General features: G+C 40.2%; 2 protein-coding genes across 2 annotated transcripts in view; both read right to left on the bottom strand.

The window, feature by feature from the left end:
* Positions 1-9064: 9064 nt before the first annotated feature.
* Positions 9065-10819, bottom strand: LOC108123959 (uncharacterized). Its single transcript, XM_017239399.3, has 2 exons — positions 10660-10819; positions 9065-10601 (listed from the first exon to the last, which is right to left on the bottom strand). The coding sequence occupies exons 1-2, from the start codon at positions 10664-10666 to the stop codon at positions 9235-9237; spliced, it is 1374 nt and encodes a 457-aa protein (XP_017094888.2). The 5' UTR covers positions 10667-10819; the 3' UTR covers positions 9065-9234.
* Positions 10820-10907: 88 nt separating this feature from the next.
* fipi (factor of interpulse interval) overlaps positions 10908-13180 on the bottom strand; it is a 65234-nt gene continuing 62961 nt past the window's right edge. The window contains exons 6-7 of the mRNA XM_043211459.2: positions 12113-12607; positions 10908-12059 (exon numbers count right to left, since the gene is read on the bottom strand). Of these exons, the coding sequence (XP_043067394.1) occupies positions 11848-12059; positions 12113-12607 (707 nt within the window). The 3' untranslated portion in view covers positions 10908-11847. The remainder of the gene's footprint in view (positions 12060-12112; positions 12608-13180) is intronic.

Raw genomic sequence — 13180 nt, 5'->3', positions numbered from 1 at the left:
AATGCCAACAAGGATAATTCTGGGGTAATCCGATTTAGTGCGTTGCCCGCTGCTGGTGCCCCCGGATTTGAATCTGTGGACCTCCTCCCTCCCCAACCATGGCGTAGACACAAAACAAAAAACTCAAACCCTCTTGATGCCTCGGCACCCACTTATATAGGGAATATAGCCGCTGTCCCTGGTCAGTGTCCTGGGCACTTAAGTGCCAGCTGATGCTGGTTAGTTGGCTAGAAATACGGCTACAGTGGGATAGGTTTCAAAATTAGTAATTGGCACCTAATTTTAAAGAACATTTAATGATCCAAAATATTTATATTATGTCTACAATGCATTGTTTGAAAAAATGAGAGAAACATTTATTTTGAATCCTAGTTGATTTATTTTTTCCATTATTATGTTCCATTTGGTTTGGATTTTACAACGCCACCCTGACTTTTTAATGGTTTTTGATGCGTTTCGTGGTCGGTAAAATTTGGTTTGGATTCTGTCTGGCTGTTGGATCTGGATGCTACGGTTTCCCTTTCATTGTTGTTGTGTGCTTAAAAATTAAAAACATAATTTTCATGTTGCCGTTCGCATTGTGGGTGCCTCTTTGCATAATTGAATAAGGTGGTGGGGCGGAATGACAATTTCAGGGCCAGGACCACGCAGGACTAAGGCTAACTTATCGACTGGGGCTTTGGACAGTCAGAGCCCAGTCTGCGGCTTTTGTGTGTGTCTGCTCTCCTGTCCTGTCTGTCCTGGTTGGTCCTTGCCAACTGTGGTCTTTAAGACAAACGTCGAGGCTATTGTACAAATAAGCACGGACAAATCTGTCTCAGACGCCAGCCATTCCTCGCCGTCGGAGTAGTGTCTTAAAAAAAGAATGGAAATCGTGCGCTGACCTAGAGGATTCTTTTTTTTTTGTTGCCAGCTCTCATCATATGCTATCTTATCAGATGCTCTGTTTTTGGAGGGCTCATAAATCGAGTGTTGGTTCTTAAAGTGCGTCTCAAAATTTTCTTTGCAATTTAATGAACCCACGCACTTTATTTTTCTGAAAAAGAAAAACCTCATAAAAGCTTCCGTTGGTACTTAAATGGCACACGTGGCGTATGCGCAATAAAACGATAGCGATAGCTAATCATTAAGCAAACATTGATTACGGAAAATCTTAAAGCCATTAATTAAATGCCATGTTTCGGGAAAACATTTTAAATCGATTTTAGGATTTTTTCTTTTTTTTAAGAACCAGGGGCATCCTTTCATCACGACGACTAAGAATCAGTTGCCAAAGCTGATGTTGCTGCTGCTGCGGAATTGCTGGTGGAAATGTTTCAGCTTCGTTTTTGCTTCTTCGCTTAGAAATGCACAAAGGAATGCTTCAGAAAGTGGCACACTGGGCGGTTTTTCGACAAGAGAGAGGGGATGGCTGTTAAAAATGCATTCGTGCTGGTACTTGTGCGAATTGCATGCAATAAACTTTATAATTCAATTGTGGTTCCGGTCCTGTTCGTCGTATGTCGTGTCAAAGCGAAAGCACACTCTCACGGCCACACAAATACTTGCACTCGTTGTGGGTGGAGTTTGTAATTTTAAAACCGAATTAAAGCACTTGTAGCTTAACCGCAAAACCACCAACTTAAATCAGCAGGTTAGTGGTTGGGCCAAGGGCTTTCATGGTATGTCAGTTAAGTTCGTGGAAAACTCCACGACCATCTAATTTTCCACACTCGGTCATAATAATGATGATTAGCGCAGGTGCCAGTACTCATTATTATGTCAATTATAATTAAAGCATAGAGTGTCCTTTTGCTTTTCTGTCAATCGTACGTACGTGTCCTGCTGGCAACCTTCAAGTTAGCTTTTTGGGAGATTACTGATAGATTTGCGTGTCAGTCATAAGTTTGTGACCAATAAGAAGTCAATTGTTAAGATGGGAAATAATTTAATGACTATAATTTGGATTTTGGAATATTATTAAATATTTTAAATATTATTTAACATTAATTTTTTTAGATTAATTTCTGTTTGCTTTCAACTTTGCTTTTGAGAACAAAGGCGAGAGAAATTTTCAGCTTCAGCTTTCAGTTCCTCGTTTGTAGAACATAAATTAATAGCTTGTCATACCATCCTTTGACGCCAATTTTTAACTTTTGTCCCATAGTACCCTGGATGAAAAGACGTAAAATTTCGTCCTTCGTCCTGAAAGAGGCGACCTCTAACGGAAAATAAACCAGACCTTAACCTGACCACTTTTGGCGCTAGTATAGTTGCTAGTTAAAGTGAGTAAATATTCCGAAAATTGTATACTCATAAGATATAAAATAATAATCAGGATGCATTAATATTGTATTAGTTTTTCAATATATTTTCTTGTCTCTTCCGTGGCTTCCACTTTACACATCACTAATTTTACACGACATCCCTCTGACGTGGTGGTTAGCAAAGCTTCCAACCTGAACTATAAGCTTTTTGGACCTTTTTTAAAAGTGGTTTTTAAAAGGTAAGGTTTTAGTCAAATATATTAAACTAAATTTATTTTTAAGCGGTACAAATTTTTACAAAAATATATAAAAAGTTTATAATATAAGATAAGTTTATAATATACCTCAGATGACTCAAAATATTCTCATTGAAATCATTTAATTTATGGAAAATAGGGAAGAAAATAATTTTTTTTATCGAAACCATTCAGTAATTTTTAAGAAATTTACAATATTAACAATTATTTCTTGATATTTCCTTTATATTAAAACAATATTTTAAATTGTTTGTGAAGAGTTTATTTATAAACATAACAATATAAAACGATATATTCGCACACTCACCAATTGGGTTTCAAGTATTTATTCAGAATGTGGATACTGGCACCAGGTACATTAAATAAGCAAAACTTCCAGCAGCCACGAAGGCAAATATACCCAAGTTCAAACACCTGCTAAAGTTCAAAACATCAACGGCAGCGGGAACCACAACAAGCAAACAAATGAGGGTCAAAGTGCAAAAAAGGAGAATATCCATGCCCATTGGGCTCGACGGTGGGTAGCCCAGGCTCAGGCAAACCCGTATTTCCTATTATATAAGGGCCAACGGCATTGGTTGGTCACTAGTTGAACTTTGACCATTCAACACGTCCTGTGTGCAATCGTAATGAAAGCAGAGAAGGCAGAAAGGGGATAGCTAAGAAAATATGCTTTCAATTGGTTTCACAACAAACTTGGAAAAACAACAACTAGTTTCAATGCAAATATTAATTTCAATAACTAGGCCTAGTCCTTTAATAAATTTGTTAATTCTTGATCTGTACGCCACTGCCTAACCCAGTTCCATTTTTTTTTGCTTTGACGAGCATATGCGACCAGGAAGTTGCTCGTAATTCTGTTTCCGCTTGATTTACAAATATTTGCATGGGCAAAACATTTTTCAACAGTTTTTGCGGGCAAGCGGATGAGAAAAAGAATTACTGAATAGCAAATGCAAAATGAATAAAAAACAAAAACCCCTCACCAGAAATTGCAAGGAAATACGAAACTACCAAAGTTGTTGAAATGTTTCTGGCAGAAACTATTTTGTGGCTAGTTGAGCCTGTTCGGTGTGAGATGATGTCGATGGACTCATTGGGCTGAGTTATGCTTTTGGAGCCAATATTGCAAAAGTTTTTCAAAATCAAAAGAGCAACGAAGCAACAAATTCTGCCTAACTTCTTTAAGAGTAGTAGTTAAAGCAGTCGAAAATAAATCCATTAGAAAATGCATAAACCTAATATCAAGTAACCGAATACCTTTAGCTAGAAAAGTCAATTTAAGAAAACCGAAAACATTTTGGGGGCTTATTCTCTTGTCCAACATTTGCCAAATAATCAAGGCAGAAAGGTTTGTGGCTCTGTTTAATCCGTATTTGCTCTTGGCCTACTGGCAGGTCTATTAACTGCTACAGTTACAAACAGGTTGCTGTCACTTCGAGGCTTTGTGTTTGCTTTTGTGTTTACCTGTCCACAAATCTAAAAATCGACAAACAATAATGGATGTATTTAATGAACACTTTTGAACAGAAAATTCTTAAATTGCAGGACAGATAGAATTATATTCAAGAAATAAAAATAAAACCTATTTTAAAGCTTACATTTATTTGTTAATAAACTGTATAAAAAGTTGTCTCCTGTTCAGTTTACTTTGTAACTAGTTGTGTATATTTTTTATGTCTGTAAGTACAGCTTTGCAGAACTGTTTGTCTATTTGTTCGGCTCTGTTCCTTTCTTCGTTCAGCGCTGTCCTTGCCACTTGTTTGACTTACAGCAGTCTATCTGGTGGGTGGCAGTTTTTATGAGTCATATTTATGCCTTGGTTGCTGGCAAACGATGGGCAAATTGTACTGCTAAGGTTGACGGTGCCAGAAGTTTGCAAGTTTTGCAATTTGCATGTCAGTCTGGCGAAAGACTTTTGAGTGCCATTATTAATCAGCTGCCTGTTGCTTCACTGGCGCGAAATTTGGAGCCCTTTCAATGGAGTCCTTTGACAAGCGAATTGCATTTGCCAGTGAACCCTCAAACGCATTAATCAGCGACGCGAATTCACGACGCTCGTTTGATGGTAACAAATCTTGCGCAAATTTACGCAAACATTGGCGTCTGCCAGTTTCAGCTTCTCCGATCCGGGGGTTGCCCCTTTTTTTTTTGGCTACCGAGTGGCTGCAATCTGGATGCAGCTGTTCATTATGTGCCCCAGTTGCCTCTGTTGCGGCACACAAATCTCCCTAAAGTAATTTACTGGAAACTGCGCAAAGTGCACTTTGCTATTTTTCAAATCGCCAAAGCCAGGCGACAGACGCACCTCCGTCCGATCCGTCGGGCTTCACTGACTTCTGGCTTGAAGTTGAAATTGAAATTGAATTGCGATTGATATTGATTGGCTGCGTGCTTGAGCGACAACTCGGCCAAATCATGTGCAACCAAGCAGGGATTTCCCCAGCCAGTCACTCTCTGCACCGTGTTGTAACTTTCGCTTATTGTTATTTTTCTCCCAACTCTGCCAAAAATACAAATATACGTATGATGTATACACTCCTATACAGCTCTGAGCTGGGCTCCTTCTCCAGGCTTTAGTTTCCATTTCCAGCTTGAAATCGAATTTGGAGTCCCTCAGCTGAAAGCAGCAGTCTGTTGCGCCAGGATATTCGACTATAAGTTGTGTATTGTTTAGTCAAGTGCAGCTGCTCGTGCAGCTTGTTTATGTCCTGTGCAAATAGGGTTCGGATGGAGCTACGAGTGGGCCATTTAAAGTGGAAGTTACAAGCTAGTTTTTCACAATTTAATATTTGAAAAATGAACAATCCAGGAAACAAGTCCTAATAAGGTTAGTGCCTCTACTGTGGTTTATTCTTCCGACATATAAAAAACATGCAGATGCCATAACTCATAAATAATATATATCTTTTGTTAAAATATTTACAAACTTGAGCGGATTACTTAATTGCCCCCGAGCCTCAAAGTTTCAAGGACCTTGGCTAAAGTTTACATTAATTAAACGGAGAGAATCAGACCAGTTACACTGTGGCAGGATGCCTGCGGAAGCAATCAAACAAACGCAGTAACAAGAACTCCATTAGGATGCATACAAAAGCACTCCAGGACATCGGGGAACCACAGAAGGTGGCCGGGTAAACAGGTGCCATCCGTGGATGAGGCTAAGGCTGAGGACGAGGAGCAGCACTTGCTGCCACAATAAGAGTACACAAAGTGGTAAATGCAGGAGGCAAGCCAACAATGGTAGTTCCTGGCTGCACCGGCAATGCCATGGCGGAAATCCTGCCATGGCGACACTAAAAATATTTTCTACCAAATTTACAATATGAAGTGGCTTGCCGGAGCTCCTGCCAAAGGTGCTTGCCTCTATATCTATAAAATATAGTTTAGTTAGTGTGTGACGCATAAACAAGCACACAACACACAGATACACGACTACATATGTATTGAGAATGTTGCACTTCATTGCGTTGACAGAAACAAACTTAGTCCAGAGTGAGAAGCACAGATGGAGCTGCAGCCCGGATCCTGCAGCTTCTCCTCCATATCCTGGCGGTCCTTTTCGAACTCCAGCTGTTGCTGCCGATGCTGAGTGCATTTTGAACATAATTTTCAATTTTCATGCATGTTTTGCCATTTGCTGAAGGAGTGCGAAATTGTTTCTCTCTTGCTGCTCTACACGTGACAGTTTTTGATTTGCTTAATGGTCGCAACGGGACCAAAGCTGGTCCGAGTAAATGGAAATTTTATTCAGATAGCTCTTAGTTTAAAATCTGTGCAGCAGGATTAAAGCACCATTGGCAACACGTTTCAAACACTAAAGTGGTTATATTTTTAGAACACTTTCATGGGTAGAATACGTGGAATATTTAATATCTTTAAACTTTAAACTTTCCCCTTTTAACTATTTAATTTAATTTTGTTTCCCATAAACGGCGCTATCAGATAATAGCTGTTTGCTATTTAATTGGTGTTTATTGGCGAAAATATTTGTGTAATTTTGTTAATTCAATTTCCCCTAATGGTTTAAGTGCCAGGAATGACTGTGTGGGTTTGAAAATCATATAATTTTATATGCGCTTTGAGGCAAAGGATAAAGGCTATTTAAAACTGAAATCCACATACTCGCACTCTGGTCCTTTGGTTAAAGTTGTAGTCCAAAAACAACACAACAATGGACCTGTTTTCCGGCTTTCACTATAAAACGACTTCGTTCCGCAGGCAGCATAATTAATTGCGGTAATTAGTGTGTTGGCAACAAACAGCAAACACACGAAAAACATTCAACAACAGCAGCAGCAGCAACAAGAACCAGGCAGTACCCGCAAGTGTAACGGCCAGAAAAGTGGGTGGAAAATGTGCCAGGAAAGTGCACAGGGAAAATTAGTTTGGAGGGTTATTAGTTCACTAAAACTATGAAAATCGTTAAGGATTCAAAGTATTTTAATGAATCATTACATAATACATCATTATTCCATTTACCATGGAAAGGTGAACGAGTAATATTATTTCTAAAAATTTAATTTCAAACACTGTGTTTCTGTGTGTAAAATTCTCATATACTTTATAGAAGATTTGTGTGCCCGATTCTGGCATATTAGTTAGTTTGTGGAGCAAGTTTTATTTACGACTCTATCTGGGAGACTGAAAAGTGGGCGGCATATGCCGCAACGCGATGACTGCTGACTCCTGACTCCTGAAAGGCCCACGGCGTTAATTTGGCTGTGCCGACCCGCCATTTCTGTGGCATCATTAGAAAGAGTAAAATGATTTTTATTGCTAGGCAAACAGAAGAGGCAGAGACAAATACGTCAGACGGAATCACGGTAGCTAATAAGGAGGGCTTGGCCAGAGCCACAGCAAAAAGGAGTGCCAAGGATATGGCCTAAGGGACTGTTGCTTCAGCTTGTCGGGATAAGAAGACCCGGACTCTGGTCTCCTTTCTCCATTCTCGAAACTAAAACAAGCTCTCGAACTCAGAGACTTCTTGCTGTTCACTTTAATTGGTCACTTGGCGCGCACAGAAGAACAATTTAATTTTCGCCATTTTCTTATTATCTCGATTTTACACTCCCAGCGCTTTTTGAAAGTCTTCTTCGGGCGGCAGCCCGTTTATGTAATTAAGCGTAGCATACTTTTCTGCTCTGGGGGCCCAGGGGCCATGGGACTAGGGGGTGTGGCAGCGTCTGTTGTGTGTTATTACCACCGCAGTCATTAAATCTTTTGTACGTAATTAAAAAATTACAATTTAATGCTTGGCGCTCATTTATTGACAAGGGGCACATGGTAGTGTGTGCGCAAAACACGTATCCGCCCGGTGGCCAAGCGGAAAATGGAGGAAAATCATGGCAGGAAGTGGTGAACATACGAGGGGCACATTAAGAGGTGTAGATGGAACTCTTAATGGCGGAAGTCAGCCTGATTATAAACGTGTTAAGTGTGTATTTATGGCAACGTAAATGCTCTTAAATCTGTGAATTACAATCGATTGTTGAGTTTAATTGCTAATGGAAACAGAAAGATCCTGTCCATGATGGGGTTTCAATAAAATTAGGTCTTCACTTTTCAAAGGCTAATTTTTGGAATAACTCAGCTGTAAAAGACTTTACACACAAAAATCCTTTGGCTGTCAAAAAAATACTCTTTCAAATTTAATGCTGGGTGCAATGTGAGCTGCGGAAAACTCTGAATTCCGAAATGCTATCGATAAGCCGCACCAAACAAAAAAATTGCCAACCGACATGGAAATTGCATTGACCGAATGGACTCCAAGAGGCTTTCGTTGGCGGTAGGAGCAAATAAACCCGGGCCAATCGGCGAGTTCCTCTAAAAGCCCATTCGAAATCGGCCTGAAAAACTTTATGCCATTTTTTCTGCGGTTTTGTGTTTCAGCTGTCGGCTGACTTAAAGTGTTGACATTCGGACCTGCAGGCAAAATTCAGCTGCGGAACGGAGAGTCAAGCTTAAATAATTTTCTGCATGAAATTAGACAGTGGGCTCATTGTTTGAGCCTTTTCTATTTATCCAATGTCTATCGTAAACGTTCATTGTCCTCATTGTGATGCAGAGGGCAAATGTCAATGAGGATGTCGAGGCTGATGAGCGGCATCTATTGCTGTGCGTGTAGGCTGAAATATATATATAAATCGCTGTCGAGCAATAAAAGTCACCCAGCACAATATGGTGTCCATGGCCGCAGACGTAGTCCCATCCGCATCCGCATCTGCATCCAAAATCCGACATTTGGCATTCATCTGATTTATGCGGCTGTCACCAGACAGGACCTCTCCACCCTTTTTGGCCACAGGTCGCATATGCGGGCCGACCGATGACATGGCTGATTGACAAACCGCTGTTTGCCAAAATGAACAGAATGACATGCGGTCAACTGGCCTGGCAAAATCCAAATGTTCGCATTAGGCAACGCGTCACAAATCAAAAATGGCCTTTGTTTGACGAAATTGTCAAAGGTAAAGTAAGCACTCAATATTGACGCTGAACTTGATTGCATTCCACGAAAGCCAGATGCTGGTATTACAGAGGTAACAAAGAAAATTAAAGTTAAGTTTTTAATCAAAAATGTATGTATTTATAATAATAGGGTAGTTAATAAAATTGGTATATTCCTATAAAGGATTCTGTAAAGATTATAGATAAAGGGCAAAAATATCAATTTCTCTTCTTTTAAAGATAATTCCTGGAAAAATGACGAAAAATCGGCTTCATTCCCGTCACAATGTGTCTTCTCGATGGAACGTGGCTAGATCATAGCCCTCAAATCCTGACAAGTATATATACTTCATTTTATCTGTAGAAACTCCTAGTACTCTGGCCATGTATGATTTTCCCTCCATTCGTTTTGCTTCGTCGGGTATATCGGAGCCACCGCATTGCCGTTCCGGATGATGGAACTCAAAGGTGATGCCCATAGGGTACTTTTTGGGTGGAAGGGTGTTTCTCACGTCAATCACACAAAAGGTGAGAATCTGTTGGAAAACACCCAGCTTTCGAGCTTCCTCTATGCCACAATCGGTTACCAGAAAACAGCCCAACGAACATCCGGTGTCCATGTCCCGTATGTTCACGTGGTATATATTGTCGGCTCGCAAATAGATTGACATAAGCACATCTGTGAGGCACCGACTTCCTATTGCCTCGGCCAACTGGCAACGAAAGCTGTCCAGCAGCGGCAAGTGCAATCCCCGACAAAACTGGCAGGTGCTTGAGGGCTTCCTCACCAGCGTGGGGCAACAACATTCCTTTTTGTCCGCAATTGTCTGGCTTAGGCCGTGAATTTTTCCATTCAGGCAATCGATCAGTTGGCGAATTTCGCACAGGTCCTGATTCTGTACCACATCGAATTTCTGTTTCAGGTCGCACAACTGCTGTGATAAGTCCGATATGGCCGGCATGTTGGCCTTTAGGCAGTCCAACTGATGGCGGATGTCGCTCAACTGCTCGCACTGCAGATGCTCCACCTTGCCTTTTAGTTCGCAAAGTTCCTTGGATATTTCACTCATTGAAGGGCAAGTGGTACAAGGTTCTGGAGGGCAACAGGGCGGTGGTGGACGGCTAGGCGGTGTCTTGCTGTCTTTGGCATCCTTGGACGAAGAACGATCCTTTTGTTCCTTTTTTTTGCTTTGAACATTTTCAGAAGATTTACCTCTTCGCAATAATGTCGGGGACCTACTCGGAGATCTGGACTCTGGCCCTGAGGGAACAACAATTTTGGGTCTCCTACATGAACAGCTTGGTTCAGATTTCTTTGGTTTGACGGATCCTTTCGGCGATATACATAAAAAAGGAGAAAAAGCAGTGCAGGAATTACAAGCCGGAAAGGGGTCACTATCCTTGTTCCGAAAGGGAGGATAAAGGATGGGAATTTCATCCGCCAAAGGCTTCTTAAAGGACACAGTGCATTTGCGCTCTACGGTTTCACTGTCCGGAGGCTTAACCGGCTGTGGTTCCTGCTCCCTCTTCTTCTGGCACTCGCAACAAACGCACGGCTGACCCATCAAATCTGTTCCACCGCAACATCTTATGTAATACCTGCAAGATTCCCGACAGGACTTTTTATATTCTCTATAGGTATACGCCCCTGATAAAGAATACAATTTATATTGTAAATTTGTAAATTTTAAAGTCAATATAGTTACCCCTCATAGTGGAAAATAAGGCTTTAAGAAGAGGACAATTTTGGAAGCCTTTTTAATACCCTTTTTTGAAATTTTTATTATTTCACAACAAAATTTAGCTGAAAAGACTATACTACAAGGAAACAATTTTTACTAAGCCAACTAAAACGGCTGTGGAAGATTCAAATCAAACTTCAATAATGTAAACTACTTTGATAATATAAATTTTAAATCACCATTTATTCCACAAATGTTAAAAAGCAAACATGTTCCATTTTAATATACATATTTATTCTTATTTTGTTTCACATATATTTGGCACACGAAAACCACACAATATTTGATCTTTGGCTATGTTTTTCCCTAAAAAAGAAATATTTTATAGTACTTCCAATATATCTCTCAAATGTGATTTTGTGGTCGAATTGAATGCATTTTTTTATTTATAAATGTTATTGTTTATTTTAAGCCCTGGAAATATACACAAGAATATTTTTTGATTTTGTTTGTGGTTCATTAAAAGGATTAGATGTAAAGTTTCAAATGCTGTAGTTAAGCTCTTTATATGTTTGTTTATTGCTCCAGTTGATGTTATTGAGATTTAAATGGCAAATATTGGTAATTTAGTTTATAATTTTATAGTATTTTTTATGAAAGGTCTTTATAGTCTAGAGTAAGTTTGCCTGAAAGTGAATGTGGGTAGTTTATGTGTGGAATGCATATCTTAAATTTTTTTGAAAACATTGTAATTTTTGCTACATAACTCCTCAATATCCAAAGCTCAAGCTTAGCTAGAAATCATGAAAATACCCATTAAATATTTTACTAAAACAAACTCTTTGCACTTTCATATAAAGTTTGATTTGGGAAGCAGCAGTGTTTCCGCAATGAACTAAGTCCTGAAAAGTTTTAATCTAGAGTCGAGCCACTGTTTCTCTTTAACTGCTATGAGGATTTTCTTTATATATAAATATTTCTATACGCTTTTAAAATAAAATTTCATCTCCCAGTCGAAATTCAAACATTAAAAGCTAAAAATTAACACATCTAAGCTTAGTTTTAACTTCTTTTAAGGTTATATCCAAGGACTGAACATAAGTGTTAAATCAAAATCCTTAAGCAAATCAGACACGGCTTAAAGCTGTACAAAGCACATGGGGTGAGGGGTCTGGATCCACTAAGTTATATCATCCGCCATTAGATAGAGATTCATCCAAACGACAGCCTCAGCAAGGAGCCAAAGGTAAGCATCATTAGCAGGGCAGTAGGCTGGACTATTTCCGAGGCGGATCGCGGCTCTAAGGAGAGGGTCTTGTACTTCTCCACCTTGGTAAAGTCACTGAATCCCGCCAGATTTCTGGAGGCAGCTCTCATCAGGTAGACTGTGTCTGGCTCCAGATTCGTTATAAGGAAAGTTGCTCCTGCAAAGAAATCAGTTAGATAAAGTTTTTATGAGAGGATTGAGAGCTCTTACCCTCTTCGAATGGAAAATCTTTGCGCTTAGCGTTGGTCCACTTGCCGGCATCGGACTTAAACTCCAATTCGGACATGTACTCGATGCGAAAGCCGTTGACCTCCATGGGTCCTCGCACTTCTTGCCCCCGTGGTGCACTCACATCTACGTCAAAGGTGTTGGAGTTAAATCCACGCAGCTGGAAGGTGACCGGCGAGGGAGGCTTTTCGCCCTGTTCCAGTCGCTTAGTCCGCTCGATGCTGCCCAGGTGATTGGCGGCTCGGCACCTGTAGTTGTCAAAGACGCTGGCATTCACTACGTGGACGGTCAGACGAGACCAGTAGCTGTCCGTTTCAATGGTGTACAGCTTCTCGTTGCTGTGCAGGCGCTTTTGTTTCCGGTGCCAGGTGAAAGTGGCAGGTGGTTCGGCTTGGGCCTCACACATTATGGTGGCGGTGCCGTTGATGTAGGCATACTGCAGGCTAACAAACTGTTTGTGCGTCCAGAATGGTTTGTCTATAAAAAAAACATGGGAAATTAATTTTTAAATGGTAAAAAAAGACATCCCTACGATGGGAAAATAATTTTTTTTCAATAAATGGATGTTGCAATGATTTTGCATCTTCCAGGTGTCGGGTTTAAAAATGTGCACCACGAAAATGGAAAAACCATGTACGTTAACCATAAATCAGAGCTTGGCCAGGTTAAGCCATTAGCTGCCATGTGTGCCACGCCCACTAGCCACACGTCAGCCCGCATCAGGACTCATCAAAAGCGGCTCACATGCGAACGTAATTTCAGAGTTCCCTGTTCAAAAACTATTTACCGTCCAGTGCGCAGCATACTAAGCGCCAAACACGAATTTAGAACCAACATTGAAAAAAAAGGCAAATTGTGCTCAAGTAATTTTAGGTGTCCTTTGGAAAAAAAGGACAGTGGGATAGGGCTTACCATTTTGTTGATTACTTTTTCAAACTTTATACTACAAGGACTACAAAATAGAAAACATAGATGGCCCTCAAACTAAGCTTTTATTTTGTTTCAATTTTCTAGAGTTTATGACTTTGAGGACAAGATCTCTATTCTATT

The sequence above is a fragment of the Drosophila bipectinata genome, chromosome 2L, assembly GCF_030179905.1.
Source record: "Drosophila bipectinata strain 14024-0381.07 chromosome 2L, DbipHiC1v2, whole genome shotgun sequence".
Classification (NCBI taxonomy): domain Eukaryota; kingdom Metazoa; phylum Arthropoda; class Insecta; order Diptera; family Drosophilidae; genus Drosophila; species Drosophila bipectinata.
Note: the sequence above shows the minus strand (reverse complement) of the source record. Positions and strands in the feature narration are given on the sequence as shown.